Source organism: Cibotium barometz, chromosome 8, assembly GCF_041138505.1.
Source record: "Cibotium barometz isolate CiBa-2024 chromosome 8, ASM4113850v1, whole genome shotgun sequence".
Classification (NCBI taxonomy): Eukaryota; Viridiplantae; Streptophyta; class Polypodiopsida; order Cyatheales; family Cibotiaceae; genus Cibotium; species Cibotium barometz.
Genome location: NC_141053.1, coordinates 9,956,856 through 9,977,250, shown reverse-complemented (window position 1 = coordinate 9,977,250; position 20,395 = coordinate 9,956,856). Strand labels below are relative to the sequence as shown.

Below are 20,395 nucleotides of genomic sequence, written 5' to 3'. Positions count from 1 at the left end.
GCGTTGGGCACGCTAGAGTGCAGAGGTTCGGTCCAAGGTAACTCCTCTTGGGCGAGGTAGGCCCAGAGCAACCGGTGGATGGTCCACAAGATCCACTACGTCGGTGTCCTCCACCTCCTGGGTCCGAAAGAAACTGGTAATGGTTGACTGTCGAGGGAGGGGGGCGGGGTGGCTGGGGCCTGTGTCTCAAGAAGGTGTCCCTGTGTCTACGGAGCTCAAGCAGGGAGAGGCCCAGGAAATGCTGGTCCTCGAAGTCAATGATCCCGGAGAGTGGACCGAATCCCTCACGAAATAGACAGTGAAACCTCCCGCAAATCTCATAGTATACTGGGCAGCGGCATATGTAATGCTCCTCCGTCTCAACCTCTGTGTGGCATAGTCGAGAGAGAGAGAGAGAGAGAGAGAGAGAGAGAGAGAGAGAGAGAGAGAGAGAGAGATATTAACGTCTACAAGAGGCCAAAGTGGCCTATGAGACAAAAGTACCAATACATCCAAAACTCAAGGAAACTAAATGTCCCGAGTAGAAAATGAAAAGCATAAACTGAAAAAGAACTAGCTATAACATGTGGCCAAAGATGAACTAGTGGCCTAATACAACTCCTAGAAAAAGGCATAACTAATAAAAGTGTGGGACTGGAAAAATGGTAGGCTATGGGAAGCAACTGATAGACTCATCCCATAATGTCTCGCATAGTTCGATCCAGCATAGACAGGCTGAAGCGTTGAGGTTGTGCCGCACGACATCATGCCAATATCGAATGTATCCTCACATCATGTCTCGGCTAGGGCCGCGGTCCAGTGTTTCGTGGACGCCATGCTCTACATAGCTCTCTAGCTCTGTCCAGGGCTACTCCTCGAGGTGGCTGTGTGGGCCCTGTCAAACAATGGTCAACGGTGCGCAGGGTCCCTGCTGCTCTGAAGAAGTCGCTAAGGGTGCGCTAGCCTGTGTCTCGAACATGTCCCCCTTGTCTAGAAAGAAAAAAAGCTATATTAAGCATCTAGTAAAGACCCAATGGGCCTATGAGAGCAAAGTGATACAATAATGTCCATGGTATATCTCATCACATGGAATGGAAAATAAAATAGAAAGAAAACATAAACATAGCTATCTCACTGGGGTGATACAAAATTGTCCACGGAAACTCATCATGGAATACTAAAAACATCGAAACATGAGAGTAGCATCAGCTCCGAGTAGATGGTATACCACTCTCCAAAACATCAAGCATGGGGCTAATGAGTATGGCCGAGAGGTCTCCCTCAGCTATGTCACGTGGAAAGGTAGCTTGATGGCGGTGGAGCATGTCCTGGATCAGGAGTTGATGAGGTGATCGTGGCCGACGGTTGGGGGTCCGGGGGCGTCGGGCACGTTAGAGTGCAGAGGCTCGGTCTGACCGAGGTAGGTCTGGACCAACTCGTGGAGGGTCCACAAGATCCACTATATCGGTGTCCTCCACCTTCTGGTCCGGAAGAAACTAGTGATGATTGGCTAGCGAGGGAGGGAGCGGGGTGGCTGGGGCCGAAGCTCTCTCAAGCTGGTGTCCCTGTGTCTGCGGAGCTCAAGGAGGAAGCGGCCTAGGCAAAACGCTGATCTTGCAAGTCAATGATCTTGGAGAGTGGACCAAATCCTGAGAGAGAGAGAGAGAGAGAGAGAGAGAGAGAGAGAGATGAAGCGTCTACTAAAGACCCAATGGGCCTATGACACCAGAGTGAAACAATAATGTCCATGTATATCTCATCATGGAATGGACAATAAAACAGAAAGAAAACATAAACATAGCTATCTCACTAGGGTGATACAAAACTTTCCATGGAAACTCATCATGGAATATTAAGAACATAGAAACATGAGAGCAACATCAGCTCTAAGTAGATGGTATACCACTCTCCAAAATATCTAGCATGGGGCTAATGAGTATGGCCGAGAGGTCTCCCTCAGCTATGTCACGTGGAAAGGTAGCTCAATGGTGGCGATGGAGCATGTCCTGGATCTGGAGCTCATGAGGTGATCGTGGCTGACAGGGGGGGGGGGTCGAGGGTGTCGGGCGCGCTCGAGTGCAGAGGCTTGGTCCGAGGTAACTCCTCTCGGGCGAGGTAGGTCTAGAGCAGCTCGTGGAGGGTCCAAAAGATCCACTATGGAGAGAGAGAGAAATGAAATGAAATGAAATGTTATATTAACGTCTTCAAAAGGCCATAATGACCTATGAGACCAAAAGTTACATCATGGTGGATCTGATACAATGTCTGGATAAAAAAACCCAGAAAATGAAAAATAAAGATGATACTACAGGCACCTAGAAAATGAAACTGGAAATGGAAGGTAAACAGAAACCCTTATAGGGTGTGAATATAGTGAGGGGGGGGGTACGCTATGGAGGTGAGTGGAATATAGTGAGGGGATACAATATCATGTGGGACGGAGGGGTACACTATGGAGGTGCCTCCATCTCATAATATGTGCCGCATCGGATGCTGGCGGATTTCCTCAATATCCTCCATGGTGAGTACATAAAATTGAAGGCGGAAAGGATACATAAACGCTTTCATTCCTCACAAGGGACTTAGTGGAAAAACAGAAGTGGCAACTTTGGAGGTATCAATCGGGCAAAACCCCTACCAAGTAAACTGAGCTATATGTACCTGGGTCGATGGGAGCACTGCAAGATACCGGTCTTAAACCTGGCTTCTCCACAGGTGAGAACGAGTATTGTGCCTAACAGAGTATGCTTGTGCTAATTGTGTTGTCCTTCTTAAGGACTCTGAGCTTGTCTTCCGTGAAAGAGATGATTTGTTTTAACTTTTGGCCCATTTAGGTGGAAGGGGATCAACCAATACCGTTATGCAGTACACCACACTGAGCGGGGAACATGCCCCGCCCCCTTTTAGGAATTTATTCAGGAACAATCCAAGGGCTTTTCCAAGCCAGGACCAATACATTCAATGAATAAAATATCAAACATGTTGATGTAGAAGATGACCCACAAGAGTCTCTCACTGGGCTAGTACCAAAATTCAAAGTATGAGTCAAATCCCAAATCTCGAAGATGACCAAGAGAACTCAATATCCAATTTGTAGTAGATCTTCCAGAAATCTCTTGGAAAGAGAAAACACTAAGATAGTGTTTTAATCGATATCCTTGTTGGTAGAATTTTGCACCAAATATCAAATCCTTTGATGAAAAGCTCACAGCGCAGCACTGGTGGTTGAGGGTGGCACTGATTGCACACGGCGGCAGTGCTTCAGGGGTAGCAGGTGGCAGTGTTTTAGAGGCAGCAGGTGGTGGCTCTGCATAGTAGTGGGAGGCGGATGTGCTGGCCGAGCTGGCGCTATTGCTGCAGGGCTGGTTGTTGGCGACACTACTAAACAGAAGTGGGCAGAGCAGGGCAAAGATGACGGCATAACACCAGCTGAGACATGAGAAATAAGGCGGTGAGGGTAATGTAGGGCAGCGTAGTGCTGATAGAGCAGATAGCGACATGCGCAACTGGCAGAGCTACGCTGGTTGAGCACGTGGAGAAGGCGACGCTGTGACCCAAGGTAGCGCAGCTCTGGCGGAGCAGGCGGAGATGACAAATCCAGTGGCGGCACTGATGGAAGAGCCCGGCGAAGGTGGAAGCACATTCAATCATTTGGTGGGTGGAGAGAGGGTTGAGGATGAAGATGGTGTTGATGATAATCTCCTTGCTCTTGAGGATCCTCACACGCTTGATAATCTCCACACCCTTGAAGATGATCCATCATGGAAGGCTCTTGCTTCTTTTATACTTGAGGGAGGCCCTTCTTTTTGCCGAAAGCGGACCAAGCTTTACTTTTTACTTTTTCACTCTTCTTTTGTCTTTTTGACTTTTAATAATAAAATATTATTCAGCTATGATCACATTTCTTTAGTTATGCTTTGCTAGCTTCAGGGCCTTGCTTTCTGGCCTTGGAGCTGCTTTTTGTGAAAGCCGCTTTTAGCTTTTTGGTTTGGCTCAGTCTCCTCTTTCCAGCGGTACCCTTGGCTCGCGGTCAACTTAGTTTGACTTTTTGCTTTTTCTTGCTTTTTGTCCAAGACTAGTGTTTTTTCCTGAGCCAACTTCATGATCCCTATTCCCATGCTTTCATGAACGTGTCCATCTGTCCACGCATGAGTTCCATCATGTGAAAAAGAGCTAGGAGGACCAAATAGTTACATTCTCTCCCTCTTATATCGCAGTTGTCCTCAACTGTGGATATATACAAAGAAGAGGGCTAGAGGTACGAACCCTCCCTCCTAAATTTGTCTTGTTCACACACATTTATCCCTGTACTTCAAATACATTTGGACCAACTCTTTCCTCATAAGCTCAAAGTATGTCTAGATAGTCCTTGAAGTACTCTTCTGGCATCCATTTCGCATCCAAAGGCGAGTAATTCTTAAAGTTTAAGAGGAACTTTCTGACCACTGTCTTTCCTCTTTTTCTCCACGGAATGGAATACAATCTGTTCCGGTTGCAAAATTTCTTCTTGTTCTTCCACCTCTGGTGGATCCTCCAATACAGTCTCCTCTAGGGGTAGTCAAGTATATGGTTTCAATAGGCTGACATGGAAGGCATTATGTATCCTCCAGTGATCTGGAAGGTCCAATCGATAGCATACATTATTGATCTTCTCTGTAACCTAAGAAGGTCCATAATGGATTTGGGTAATCCATGGTTCTTGGGTTCCCTGTGCTACTTAGCTTTAGACTACGGAGCAAGCCTTCAATGTTGACTCCAATCCTAGTTCAACCTTTGGCTAGTAAACTACCATGCAGGTCCCAAACCTTCATAAGAATCAGTGCCACTGCAAGGGAGGCAATCTTGCTTCCTCCATTCTTTTTAAAGCCTTCACTCCCTACTGCAAGTATGCCATATCCTCAGCGAGGTAAACTACAATCTGAGTTTACAGATTCCACCATAGACAACTGGGCACCTCCGAGTGGACACCTCCCAGGTTCTGATGATCAGCAAGTTCAAGGCACCCAATAATTGAGAATACGGTGCTGCCCCAGCAGCAATAGGACTCTGGGCAGATCACCAAGTGCCCATAAACAGATACAGGAACCGGGCAACAGGTACAAACTACCCACTTGCAGAAACAATCAGGTATAACAGGTACAGCCACACAAAACTGGTACAGCATTTGTACAACAACAAAACAGGGTCGTACAGGTTGTGGGCTGCTGCTACACAAGCTGTATACAAAGACGTCATATAGCAGAAAAATCCGAGCCGCACAACAATAAGAAAGGGCCGTACAGCAACAAGGTCAGCACGCACAGCTGAATGCAGGTATGTACAACTGAGCCACGAGCAGTAAAGACACCCAAAAAATGTGGGTTTCAAAAAGCTTCTGAAAATGACCTAACCAGAACATTTCACCACCGAATAAAAGAGTTGTTCTGTTTATATTTACAAGAATCCACTAACTAGCCGCCGGCAACAGCACATTGGCAGTCTCAGGCACAGTCACAAGAAACAGGAAACGGGAACGGAAACACTAGCCGTTTCCTGTGACAATAACCCTTGGGATGGCCATGGAAACGGCTGGGGTTCTGAAACGGAGAAACATGTTTCTAGGGATTGAAACGGCCGTTTCCTGTGACTATGGTCTCAGGGCCTATCACAGCGCTTCCTTTCAAATTTCTAGAAGAGGCTTTGGGACAGCTTTCAGCCGAGGAAGATCACTCTCTTCCGTTGGTTGACGGCACACAGGAGTCTGGCGGTTGGTACGTGGCTGGCAGTCGGAGGTCGGTCAACAGCTTGCTTGAGGTGCGGCCACCCCCAGGAGTCTCAACGACGTTGCCTTTGGGATTGCCCGAAGGCTCAGCAGATTTGGCAATGGATTCTCCGCATCTTTGCTATGGACAGGGCATCGACCCGGATCATCACTTGGGATACTGTCACTTGGGCCACCGAGGCTAGTGTGGTCAAGACTTACGAGGAGGATGGGGAAGGACTAGCCCTTCAGGTCTCCCACCATTGTATTGCAGCAGTACCAATCACAGCCCCACCGGCATGTGTCTAGCCACCAAGCTCATGCGAACGATGGGAGATTTAAAGTAGCATAGTAGCCTAGCACATCACGCGTGCTAGATGTAGCGAGGCCATTGAGGGTACCCAGGCTCTGAGACCATCAAGAGCATCTGGCTCGATATCATTCACACCCTCCGCGGTCAGTGGGGGAAGCTGCAGGGAGGTTCTAACCGCATGCAGAAACGACGGGAAGCCTTCTTGAGACTTTGGAGGCCTGGCCCTTTCCTCACAGATAGAGACGGTGACCCCATTTGGCATTACAGACCACCTGTATGGTTGTTCCCCCCACCCCCCCCCCCCTCCTCCTGTATGAGATAGCCTTCTCCTCACAAAGCGGCCAGCCGGAGGAGAAGCAGATCATTTGTCTCCCGCCCTTCTATGAGGTGAGGCTGTATTTAGCCCGCCGTGGTTGTACTTAGCCCATTGCGGCTGTTTTTCTTTAACTAATTGAAGGATCATTTTCCTGGAAAAAAAAAAAGAAACCACTAACTAGAAGGGCCTAAAGTTGTTGACTAAAAAGCAAAATATAGCAATCACGTTACACAAATGGCATTTAAAAGCATTATCCGGTGCTTGTCTAACCCACTAAAATTCAGACTATTAAGATGGCACAAGGATCAATCACTCACTCTCGATCATGTATACAGGGACAAGGGTAACCCCATTTTGGAGCAAGCAAAGAGTGCTTTATACATGGACCGAAGTGACCCACATGAATCGATCAGCCTGTGTTCATAATTTAACCCTTACCTTCTCTGCAAATATACATGCACACAGACTCTGCATGCAACACAAGCTATGAAATTTTCATTGAACAGTATCTTTTACCTTCTCAAGTACATCAAGCCCATTCAACGTAAAATCTGTGCCATCTGGAAACTTTTCCTCTTCCATGTAACACCTGATCCAGAACATTCAGAAGTGACTCTTTTAAGCACCTTAATGATATCCATGTCAGATATACACTTCTTGAATTGCACTCCTTCAACTTTTTAAAAACTTACAGTTGATGTGCTTAAGATATGCTAAATAAACACCAAGATATCAATGCCAGGCTAGCGTCACCTTTGAAACCTCAGAGTCAAGAATAAATCGCTGTAGCCTTACGCTTACTTCATGACCAACATGCACTCCGTAGAGCATGTTAGACCTCTCCTTAATAGCAGCCAGATGCAAGTGATGGATTTCTTTATTTATTTAGTGCAAAGAAAAAAAAACTTCCAAAAAAAAAACACAACTTTCCTCATTTCTTCCCATTATTTATTGTGCTTTACTTCCTAGATAGGCATCAAGCTTTCATACCAAATACATGAATTTGAAATGATCCCTTGACTATATCTTCCAAATTTCATAGCTTCTTAGGCTATAGCTGAACTCTTCATTGACCGAGTTAGTTTGTGGGTACATTAGAATCTCTAACTTTCTGCCTTGAAATAGATCATAGGATTTATGATCCTTCCTCTCAAATATCAAAGAATCAACACTCTTTAGAATTCAAGATCACTTCCAGATCTTTGATGATACGGATAAACCTTGATCAATCTGCATAGGTATATGAACCTCTTATACATCTAACGCCCAAGTTTGAACTAGATAATCGACATCTGCATCCATACTACAGATACCTTCGACTGATACAAGATGGTTCAGTCCTCCCCTGTGCTCCAAAAAGTTTTGTTCTAGATATGGATGCTCTTTTCAAGCACAAATGGTTCCTTAAAAGCCTCACTCCTCTTGCTGTGTGAAGTTTTCAAAAGATTAAGCATCCACATGATTCAGAATGCCCCAAATAAAAATAGGTATTTAGAAATGCATATGTGCAGGACAACGATGCACTTGCCACTGCTTTCCTGCACTCTCCACATGAAAAGATAGAATTCAAAACCTTTTTGTTTCCCAAAAACAAGATCCTTCTATTAGTTGACAAAAAACAGCCTCAAAAGGCTAGATACAAACTCACCTCCATGTACGGAGCAAGGATCAAAGAACCAAAAAGAAGGGAAGGATGCACTTCTCCTCCAGTTGGCCAGTCTATGAGGAGAAGGCTATCATATACAAGGGGTGGGGGAGGGAATAACCACACAGATGGTCTGTAGTGCCAAGTGGGCTCACCACCACTATCTGTGAGAAAAGGACTAGGTCGCCGGAGCCTCGGAAAGGCTACCCGACGCTTCCGCATACGGTTAGAACCACCCTGAAGCTTCCCCCACTAGCCGCAGAGGGTATGAATGATGTCGAGCCAGATGCTCTTGATGGACTCCGCAAGCGGAGTGTGGGTGCCTTCAATGGCTTCGCTGCATCGAGTTCTCCAAATGTGCCATACGGCAATGCTACTACAAATCTCCCATCTCTGGCTTGAGCTAGGAGTCCAGTGACCAATAGATGGGGCTGGGACTGGCACTATCCAGAAGCGAAGGTGAAAGACCTGAAGGGCTAGCCCCCCACCTTGCTCCTCATGCGACCCTCCAAACTCCTATGCGCCACCAACCACAAAAAGAGAGTGATCTTCTGAGGTCGAAAACTCCTATGAGAAAAAGCAAGGTGAGAAGCCCTAAGACTCTCAATGCTACCAGAATGCCCCTTGACCTCGGGTATCTCGATCCTACAGCCAAACCCTGTGATGTATGCAAAAAACGAAGTACCTGGAGTCTCCTCCCTGTCTACACGATCACACCAAGTCCACTCCCCTAGGTCCCACTGAAGGCGCATCATGGGTCAATGTGCCACTCATGTGCATGGAATCTGATCACCCTCACCCTCTGTAACGTGCATCCCCTAAAGTCCCCCAAGGGGGCTCTGATATCACTCCGGAGAAATGGTAGAGTCGATGTCAAGGTTGAGTCTGTCTCTGTCCTCAAAACCTTGGCTAAAGCAATGGGCCCACATCTCCGTGAGGGCTCTGCGGCCAAGGGCCCCCAGACCCAATTTACGGGTGGATATCCTAGCCAAGAGGAAATCCTTCCATGGCTCACCACTTGGAATAAATCCTCTAACAATGAGCTTGCCCAAAAGGGCACGGCTTTGAATGGCAAGTCAATGATGCCCACTCCCCCTCTATGGCACGGCTGTATGATCACTCCCCAGGCCATCTTGGCTTGGGCAAGCCTTCCGTCGTTGCCAGCACACAAAAAGTTACGGATCAATTGCTGAGCCTGACCAATGCAGGCCCGTGAGAAGGCCCAACAAGAAGTAATATACCATATGGTGGCAAGAAGAACCTGGTTCGCCACCACAACTCGGCTGGCTAAGGAAAGCCTCGCTAAACTCCAGCATAGAAGCTCAAAAGAAGATGGGCTAGTTGCTACTCTTGGGAGATATCGATGCCCACCTGGCATCCAAGATAACGGGCTAGAGTGCCCGTCGCTTCTTCCAAAAGCTCAAAAGAAGAGGGGCTAGCTACTACTCTTGGGAGATATCGATGCCCACCCGGCATCCAAGATAATGGGCTGGAGTACCCCTCGAGATCCACTGGAAAGCCTCAATTGGCCAACAAGTCGGGGCGGGCAGAGAGCCAATACAAAATCCACACAACTTGTGCCAATTGATCTGCACTCTTGATGCACGACAAAAGATCTCTATCGCCTCTACAATCTCTGAAGATTCCAAACGTCTCCCGATAAGTACGTTGCTATGTCATCTGTGAACTTTGAGTCTACCAGCTCCTCATGTGCACGTATGGGGAGACGCAATCCCTAGAGCCCATATCTTGAGCTAAAAGAAAACTGCTCATGGCCTCAACAACAAATAGAAACATATGGGTGCTAGAGAGCAACCCTGTCAGACCGAGCGAGAAAGGGGAAATCTATCACCTCTAGCTCCTTGAATGAGAACCTGATTGTGAGAGGCCGAGTAAAGTCTCGAAACACAACGGATCCACTCTTTCGGAAAACCCATCCGGCACATCGTCCCCTCCAGAAAGCCCCAATCAACTCTATCATGGGCTTTCTAGAAATCCAGAAGGAGCACAATGAGATCCTATTGGTGCATCCTAGACGAAGCTATCGCTTCCCAGAAAGTGAAGATGTTGTCCAGAATGCTCCAATCCTGAACAAAGCTTGTCTGAGTATCATGAATCAAGTCGAGGAGGAGGGGCTAAGTCTCCGGTTGATGACCTTGCTCAAAATCTTGTAGGCAGTCCCCAGGAGGGTGATGGGTCTCCACTGTCGAATCTCCGGCCTCTCACAACCTGCGGTAATCATCTCTCCATCTATTGGGGCCTGCAATCTCAAAGAAATCCCCACTGACCCTATCTCCCGCCTGGGTCTAGAAGAGACTTCGCAACCTGCGGTAATCATCTCTCCGCCTATGGTGGCCTGCGATGTCAAAGACATCCCCACTAGCCCTATCTCCCGCCTGGGTCTAGAAGAGACTTTGGCATGGTATTTGTACTCCACACTTCGCTCCTCTATGGATCTGAGCACTGTACGGGCAACAACCAACTGACCCTAAATACACGAGCTATCTGGGGAGCTCTCCTGAAGTCCCTGAAGAGAAGCAAGGCCTCGGCGAACGCTCCTCTCCTACTCACGGATCTAGCCAATCTGTTTTGTGCTGCCTCCTACAGTAAACTACTAATCTCACCTAGGACTGCAACCAAGGTGCCTATTGCACATTTGAGAGAGAATCCAGCCCCTCCCAAATCTACTATATCCTGATGCATATCTCAGAGTCCTAGATGAGGTTGTCAGGGATTCGAATGCTCAAGTGTCTGTCTTACCTTCAGGATCCCAAGAGACAAAATAACCAAAGGTTGCTCAGAGAAAGTAGTTCTTGCCAGAATACGGATCAGGCCACCACGACCGCTCTGCAAGCCCACTCATCCACATAGAATCTATCAAGTCTAGAAAGATTGGGGCTGGTGTTGCTCCTATTAGACCTCGAGAAGCACAAATTCCCGAGGTTCTGACCCCAAGATAAGCTCCTCCCAAGCAGTGTACTCTGAGCCAGAAACTATAGCCATGCCTCTGAGTCTATCCTCTTCTTACGCTATCATGTTAAAGTCTCCACCCATATACCAAAAGTCGGCCTGTGGAAGGAAATGGCGAACTATACTCCAGAAGGTGGCTCTACCTGCAACCGCATTCACACCATATTTAAAAAGCCCACACAATCCTCAATCCTCACCAATGCTAAATGGTCACCCACACAATCCTCGACAATCCTAAGGCCGACCAGTGTCAATGATGCCTGAGCCAACTATTGTCGGCAAGAGCTGCTCGCTAACAAAAATACAAACTCTCCTCTTCGTCCCAAAGGGGCCAAAAGAGGGATACCATAAAGTGTGGTAGAATCTTCCCGCAACGGAGGGTACGCCCCTATGAAAGATGGTGCTCTTGGAGGAAGAGAATATCAATGGGTCCCCCCACTGTTGCTCTATGTAGCTCTCCTCTAAGCATGCCATGCCTATGAAAGCACTAAGGCCCCCCCAACCCTAATGTTCCATGAGGGAAACCACATATATAATCTCTGTGGGAAGCGGAACTATCAGCACTACCCTCCACTCGAAGAGTCTTGGGCATGGGTTTTGACGGGGAATAATCACAGACAGTCATAGGATGAAGACGCGCCAGGTGAGCATGGATCCTACCCTCCATGTGACGCCACTCTGTCCAAGCCCGGGAAAACGCATAATCTAGGCTCCACCTATCGCAATGCAAGTGTCTGTAGGGTACTGCTACTGAAATATGAAGGAACACAAAGAGTAGCACCTCCAAGCTGGAGGACAACACCTCCCCGTCCTGATCTTTGTCTCCTTACCCTCCCAACTCCATCTGAGCCAAGGGCCAAAGATGGGTAAGCACGTCGGTGATGCGCAAATCATGCTTCCCCTGGATGGCAGCAGACACCGACTCCGTATCCCATTCCGTCCCCGGTGCTGCACTCAAGGGGAAGGAGAAGATCATCACACCACTCTCTGGCGTTGGAGAGCCTAGAGTGATGAAACACCACACAAATCCGAAAGGGACTCATCGTCTCCTCGAAAATACCAATTCCTTGAACCGAGAGACATCGGAAGAAACTGTAATCCATTGGGTTCCCCATAATGATGAGGGGCCACCTGAGGAGACTGGCAGGAGAGCCCTCACCGCGAAGAGGTGGCAATTGGCTCCGAGAAACAATGAATTAAGCGGCGTACTAAACTAACTGGCTACCTCCCCTCCGGGTCTAGCCCCATCGGAGGGCGGCGGGAATGCTCAAGAAAGGCAAAGGGAGGGGGGACAGTGGGCTCATAACGAGATGGGTCGGGAGGAGCTGCTCAGGGAAAGCCAAAGATGAAGGTTGGGGAGAAGGAGGGGAGGGTGTGGTGGGGTGGGGTGGGGTGGGGTGGGCGGAGAGGAGACGGGGGAGAATGGGGTAGCTGTGGGGGGGGAGAAGGAAGTGGAAGGGAGGAATCCTCCTAAGAGGGTTGGATGCTAGGTCGAAGCAATGCTGCCACCGCACAAAGAAGGCTTGGGCCGTACACAGTGCGACAGCTCAGCAGCATGACTCTGTCCAACGCTGTTGCTAGCGAGTCAAACTCTACCTGATAGTAGCCATGCCCCAAAGGATGAATGTCAGTAATCTTTCCAGGCGCACCAAGGAGGCTAGCCTGTAAAAGATCCTTGAGCTGTCCACGCACCCGGAAGCTACCAACAATCTTACATACCAAAGTGGAGGCCTCAAAGGATGCAACTGTCGAAGTGAGGAGCTGGAGGTCCGCTTTTGAAAAGGAGAGGACAGTGGCCTCGGTCGGGGATGATGGAGCGGCTGCCATGGAGTCCTCCTGGGGGTTTAAGTGTAGAAGAGGCTGAAACTTGCAGGGAGAAAGAGCTGCCCGAGAGCTGAAATAACTGCCTGGAGAAGCCCTGAAGGGGGGGAGGCGAGAAGGGGAAATGAGGAGTAGGAAGGTAGAAAAAAAGAGAATAAAAACAAAAAACTAAAAAAAAACTAGGAAGAGGCACTGAACGGGGGAGGAGAGAGGGAAGATGGAAGGCGGAGAAAAAAGGGCTGGACGGGGAGGACCGAGGGCAGGAGGTGGGAGGAGAACACAAGCAGGGGGCGCAGCACGCAGGCGAGAGACAAGGAGAGGGCGGGGAAGCGCGCAGGCAGAGGGGAGGAGTAAGCGATGGCGGGCAGGGAGAGGAGAGGGCGATGGCAGGCAGGGTGCAGGACGAGGAGAGGGCGATGGGTGGCAGGGGGGAGGACAGGGGATGGCGGCGGGCAGGGCGCAGGTTGGGGGCAGGGGGCAGGGGTGCTGCTGCTCACAGCTCTTGCTCGACACTTGTGTCTCTTTGTCTTTGAGATGCCCCCATAGTTTAAAGCTAGGTAAAGGAAACCCACTGTTTAACACAGGGTGCCTGCTGCAGTAGCAGGCACTGGGAGCAGCTATTGGGCATGGGGAGGGCTGTAAAGGAGTAAAACTGCCCGTATAACAGCTAGTACAGCAGGTACAAAAGGTACAGCAACCGGTACAGTGTACCAGCAGGTACAAAAGATACAGCAGCTGGTACAGTCAGTACAACGGCAACAGGTGCATACAACAGCAAAACAGGGCTGTACAAAGGTCTGGTATAGCATCTGTACTGGTCCGGGTGCACTTTAGAACAGTTCGTAAATTGCTTTTTCATCTTCAAAGTTAGCCTTCCCTCCTCCTAGGCTGATTAACCTTTGTCCTTCATTTCATGCACAGAAACACCTTCACATCGCCACAATCGCCACCCATTTGGCACTTTGTGTATCATTCGTCCCATGGCTTTACACCTTCATTAACCTTGGTACTTTCAACATTTCATCTTTGCCACTTTGGTGCTTACAAATTACAAGGTGAGAACAAAGAGTAATAATTTTAATAATAATAAATTAAGAGCTTGGTTTGATACCCCACCCCTTGCAAAACCCATAAAACATTTATAAGTGCAAAGATGAAACCACGATGTTTAATTCATACCTGTCCTTAAGATTCTCGAATGTACCTTAAGGCCATGGACATGTCTTATGCATTAAATCCCTGCAATGTCCAGGTCCAACAGTTCATGCGCACAAGTTCAATTCCCATTCGACAAGCACGCACAACATAAATCACGTAAAACAATTAGCAAGAAAATCTCTCATCTGCATACGCTTTGTATTAAAATTCCACGATGAAAAATCACGGTGGTGCCATTCCCCCCACCTTCTGAACAGTTGACCTCAACTAAGAAGCTACCACAAATAAGAATCCTCTTGTCCCAACTTAAGAACAAGCCTTACAATTAGGCCGCTCTTGTATCAACTTAGAAACAGGACTTTCCGCCATCTTTTCACAGTCGGTGAACCAAGATCCTCAGAAGTCATGCATATCCTCTCTAGTTGCTTTGCTATAGTAGGCTTGACTTCTATACTACCTTGCTATAGTAAGTCTAGTCATGGTCTCTATAGCTGCCCTGCTAGAGTAGACCTAAAAATCCTTCGCCTCTATGGCTGCCTTGATAAAGTGGGTATGTCCATCGCTTCTACAGATGCCTTGCTTTAGTGAGCATGCCGATCAATATCTCTATAGCTTTCTTTTGCCTTTTAGTCACAGCCAATACTGTCTTCTGATCCAACTTAGAATCTCTTCTTCGTAACCCTAGGTGATGCCTAGTGTCTATGGAAAAACCCAACCGTAGATGCTAGTGTACATGCAACTCCCATAACAAATATCAAGCTCACTACTAGTAAATGAATGTTGAGAAAGATGGCTATGATGCATACAGGGAGAGACCGTGCAGGACCATGCAGTTGATCGTAAACTTGTGGAGCATTCAGCCTAGTAGGTTCTCAATTGACTGTTGGAGTATCTCTAACCTTGGTGGGTAGTTGGCCTAACTGCAATTACAAAACTCTTTTCTTGAGAGCCTTGGAGAACCTACTAGGTAGTTCACCTGAGAGTGAAAGCTTTGGAGAACTTGCCAAGTAATTTGCATGACAATGGTAGATTTAGAAAATGTGCAAGGTTCGCTTGATAGATCCAGCTAGACAAGTACTACATGGGGTTTCTTGATGTACATGCGCTATAGAGTAGACTTTTGTTACATGAGTTTTGCCCATAAAACCTAAGCGGCTACCTTGGCATACATGTCGTGGCATATCTAATCATCCCTGCAAGGGTGCAACCAAATAGTTTAGATGATTTGGTTATCACTGAAGATGCTTGCTCAAGTTGCCACTCTCTAACAGTGCACTTAGATCTGCTAAACTTGCTTCTAAGGGCATACCAATCTATGGGACACTCAATAGTCTATGGTAATTACGATCTCTAAGGAACAGTTATCAAACATAGAGTGGGCTGACTTTACCTATACATTGTCCCCAAACTTTGCATAATCTCCTTGCACATTACTACTATTAAACATTGCCTGGCACTTGGCATACAAGCATCTATTTGCAAGTACATACATGGCTATAAGGACAGACCAAAAGAAAGTTGCTCGCCCCTGAGCTTCTATGCTGAACCCTCTTTTCTTAAAACCCATCCTCAGAAATTGTCCAACCTTCGCTTTGCATTGAAACGTATACTCACATAAAAGAGTTCGAGATTCTCCATGAATTCTTTCCAACCAAAGTAATATACACTAAATCGAACAGTGTTATATTGAGATTTCAGAATTAGTTGGTGTGAGCACCCCTTATTAAAGTCTAGGTCAAAAGATAAGGCTTCATGCCTATAAAAGCATCTACTTGGGTGGTTCCATAATCACAATATGAAGATCATTTGCTCCCGCAATCATGAGCAAGCGCTGAGCCCCCTGCCCCCCTTTCGCTGATTAGCTGCCGCCTCCTCTGCTCCCTTCGCTTCACACCCCCCCCGACACCCCCCCTTCGCTTCTCTGCTCGCCCCCCTTCTGCACATTCTCCCCCCCCCCCCCCCCCCCCCCACCTGGGGCTTTCCCTCTCTTTCGCCGCCTCCCCTTCTATCTCTTCACCTTTTTCTTTTCTTTTACTTTCTTTTTTTTAATAATAATAATTATTATTATTGTAATTATTTTGTCTCTCCCCCCCGGCTTCTTTTTCTCTTTATTTATTTATTTTTCCCCCGAGCCTCCCCCACCGCCCCCCCTTTTTTTCTTCTTCTGGTTTCCTCGCCCCCCTCCTCCCTCCCTCCCATGGAAGTTGTTGCTTCCCGGTTTCTGGGGGTTTTTAGATTTCTTGGCAAGCTTCGGTTCATTCTGGTCTTCACCCTCAGGACGACTCCATGGCAGCCACTCCGTCAACCTCGAACGAAGCCGCCGTTGCTTGCATTTCCTTCTCCCAAGCGGATCTTTACGTTCTTGCCAAGACTATTGCCTCACTTGAGGCCTCCACCCTTGCTTGCAAAATTGTTGGTAGCCGCCCCGTGCATTTTTAGATTTCTTGGCAAGCTTCGGTTCATTCTGGCCTTCACCCTCAGGAGGACTCCATGGCAGCCGCTTCGTCATCCCCGACCAAAGCCGCCATTGCTTGCATTTCCCTCTCCGAAGCGGATCTTCAGGTTCTTGCCAAGACTGATGCCTCACTTGAGGCCTCCACCCTGATCTGCAAAATTGTTGGTAGCCGCCCCACGCGCCGACAGCTCAGCGATCTTTTTCAAGCCAGCCTCATTGGCGAACCTGCAAAGATCACCGATATTCACCCTCTAGGGCGCGGATACTATTAGGTGGAGTTCAACTCGCCATCGGCATCAAACCGAGTCATGCAGCTGAGCCCCCTTGCCTTGCGTATGGCATAGGCCTTCTTTGCTCTCACTGGCAACACAACTTCGATCTTGCGTCTAACCCATTGGCTGGCATTTCAGGCTTCTCAGTGACAATTTGCTTCCCAGGCCTTAGGAAGGAGTACCTTCCTCTTCTCTCGATGATTGGTGGTGCCATCAAGAGAGTGATGGAATCCCCCTCACCGCTACCTCGGCCCTCACACGAGCAACCGGGATCCCACCTCTCCGCATCTGTGTTGCCTCGCCGGATTCTGTGCCTCAACACATGATATCTATTCCCAACCTTCCGCGCGACCCCATTACGCAAAGAGTGGAGTATTCCCACCTTCCAGGCCAATGTTTCATTTGCAGGCAGATGGGTCGTCTAGCCAGAGCTTGCCCTCAGTGTCAGTCTAGGAGATCGCCTCTGGTGGTTCCCCGTTCTACTTCCCACTTGGATCCACACCATGGGGCTGAGGGAGGTGTAGGTTCCCAGGCCACCGAGCACCAAGTACCAACCATGGATGACCCATCAGCTGGAGAGTGGCAAACGGTTGGCCCATGCCCGGGTCACCAACTGAGCACCAGAGCTAAGCGTCATCGCCGTGCGCTCCAGGCTGGCAGTATGCAGGAGGATTCGGTTCTATCAGAGAACCGTTACAAGCACTTCTCACAGCACCTGCCTACAGACCGTGGGCCCCCTCCAACCACGGAGAGCACAACCCCCCACCCCCCCGCCCCGCGCGGCCTGATGTGCTAGCCAAATCCTCAACGCGACTCCTCTTCGGGCCCTCAGTGCCCAATGGAGCCGGTTGACCCCACCCTCTCTCCGTCAAGTTCTCCCTAGTAGCCTTCCTCTCCGATGGATGCCTCTCAGCATCGTCCCTCTCGAGCCTCTCCCCCCTCCCACTCCCCCTCGCCTCGTCCCCCGCCTCCCCCACCCTAGCCTCCGACTGTACCCGTAGTCGCTCCATCCACCCCTTCCTCTTCCTCTGTGCCTTCCATACCCCCCCCCCCTCCTTTCTACCTCTCCACAGCATTCCTGTCAACCCCCTACAGCCCCTGATCTGGGGAGGAGACAACCGGCGAGTTTCGTTCATCGCCTAATTCATCGTTTCTCAGAGCCGTGGGAGATGACCATTGCGGCCTCACCGGCAAGGGCTCTCCCACATGAGTCTCCGGCCACGCCCCCCAAAATCTTGGGGCAGCCTATGGATTCTAGTTTCTTCCGGTGTCTTTCTACGAAAGGGGGAGAGAGTTTTGAGGAGACTGTAGCCCCTATTCAAGTATGTGTGGTCTTTCACCACTCCAAACCCTCTACGCCTCCAGAATGGTGCGATGATCTTCTTTCCCTTTGAGCGTAGCCCCGGGGACAGAGTGGATCCAAAGTCGGTGGCCACTGCCATTCAGGGCCAGCCAGTTGAGCTTTCACATCATCTTCACGATCTCCGCATCACCAACGTTCTTACTAATTTATGCCCCGAATATTGTTGCAAGTAGAGCCATCTTTTGGAGCATTGTCCTATAGGCCCTTCCTCAGGCTGATTTTTGGTGCATGGGTGGTGACTTCAATATGATAGAGGCAGCAGAGGACAGACTAGGAGGTGGCACGGCCACAATCTCAGGAGCGGAGTACGATGATATTGATTCTTAGGGGACAGGACCCTTAGCATCTCCCAGAGTTGTTGGCGTAGCCCTAGGAGTCTTAACTTTTCTCAATCGGATAGGCGGAGCACTGGCCCCAATCTCTCTTCGCTGGATAGGTTTTATGTCGTCGAGGCATGGTTAGTATTCTGGCAGGCACTACATTTTCAGATCATGCCCCAGTTATTCTGTCCCTAGAGGACCCATGGAGGCATGACAAGCATGCGAGCTCCAGGATTCCAGACAGCATGATTCAAGACCCCAAGATCTGCAATCGGATCGAGTAGATATGGGCAGGACTGGACTTTTCCTCGAGGCTCTGCAGCGTGCACTTTGGATGATGGCCTTGGGGAGATCAGTGTTTTCTTACAGGATGTAGCCCGGAGTAGATTGGAGGGATTTCGGGAGTAGGACAGGAGTCTGAGGAGAGGCGTAGCTTATTTGCAACATCTTCAGGAGAGTTCCCCAGACAACCCGTGGTTTGAGAGTTAGATTGTTGCCACCCGCACGGAGATTCGGTCCATTGAGGAGAGGAGGGTGGAGTATAGATACCATGCCAAGGCTTCATTCTGGACTCAGGCCGGTGACAGAGTTATTGGAGACTTCTTTTAGATAGCTGGGCCCCACAGGAGGAGACACGGTATTCGCAGGCTCCGTGGACAGGATGGAGTTATTGTCTATGATCCCCCACATGTGAGCGATCACGACGGATTTCTTCCGATCTCTTCTCAATGGTGCCCCATTATCCCCAAAGTGATGGATGCACACGAGAGAGTCTGAAGGCACACGAGAGAGGTGGTTGCCCCCTCCCTTCGGTCTTTCTTATTGACCCCTTTCACATCAGAGGAGCTCGCAAAGGTGGCGACGGCATTACCCAGGGGCAAATGCTCGGGGGCGGATGGGCTTCCTGTTTCTTTCTTTCTTCGCCATTGGGACCTCATGAAAGGTGGCCTTTGCGCTGCCTTAAATGAGATTACACTCACTAGTGCCATGCCAGAGAGGCTCATAGAGGGTGGTGATAGATTAGAGATCCGACAGTGGAGACCCATCACCCTTCTAGGGACGGCCTATAAGATTCTGGCCAAGGCCATCAGTAGGCGACTTCAGCCTTCTCTCCCAGACTTGATCCACGACACTCAGACAGGTTTTTTTTTAGGATCAAAGCATTCTAAACTTTTTGGGAGGCGACAGCTTCGGCCAAGATACAGCAACAAAACCTCATCGTGCTACTCCTAGACTTTGAGAAAGCTTATGACAGGGTGGACTTGATGTAAGCCCAGTAGGGCATGCAGTGAAAGACTCAACCACGTGTCCAAGAGATAAAAATATAAAGAGAGAGAGGGAAGAGAGAAAAGGGATTGGGGATCTTGCACAGTACACCACATTGAGCAGAGAACAATCCATGGGCAGGCTGGCCAGGATCAATACAATCAATGAATACAAAACAAACAACTATGCCGATGTAGGATATCCAAGTCGATGTCGACGCACAAGATCTCTCATGTCGAGCATACCACGCGGATGATCCACAAGTATCTCTCACCGGGCTAGTACCAAATCCAAATATCCAAATCCAATGAATCCAAATCCAAGTCCAAGTCCAAGTCCAAGTCCCAATCCAAATCCAAGTCCAAGTCCACATCCAAGTCCAAGATCCATGTTCATGTCCAAGCTTCATGCCCAACCTATATGTCCAAGCTTCATGCTCAACCTATATGTCCAAGTTCCATGTTTATGTCCAAGCTTCATGTTCCATGTCCAAGCTCTATGCCCAAGTTCTCCATGTCCACGCTATATGTCCAAGTCCAAGAAACACTCGCTCATTCCATGAGTAATCTCCACAACTCCTATAGCCTTGTCCATGAAGAAAACCATGGAAAAGCTCTTTCTCACAAGAAAACTGATATAAAACCTGTTTTAATGGTTTTTGGGCGACAAAAACATCCAAAAGCAGTTTTTAGAATTTTTTGGAGAAGTTTTAGGGTTTTTGAAATTTTTAGGGTTTTTAAAATTTTTAGGGTTTCTGAAATTTCTCTCCATACATGT

General features: G+C 48.6%; 1 protein-coding gene across 3 annotated transcripts in view; it reads right to left on the bottom strand.

Annotated features, from left to right (window-relative positions):
* The window catches only part of LOC147635879 (uncharacterized), a 153,604-nt gene that overhangs the window by 62,066 nt on the left and 71,143 nt on the right, over positions 1-20,395 (bottom strand). For all 3 annotated transcript variants that reach the window (XM_086801276.1, XM_086801277.1, XM_086801275.1), the window contains exon 5: positions 6,865-6,937. In XM_086801276.1, the coding sequence (XP_086657402.1) occupies positions 6,865-6,937 (73 nt within the window). The remainder of the gene's footprint in view (positions 1-6,864; positions 6,938-20,395) is intronic.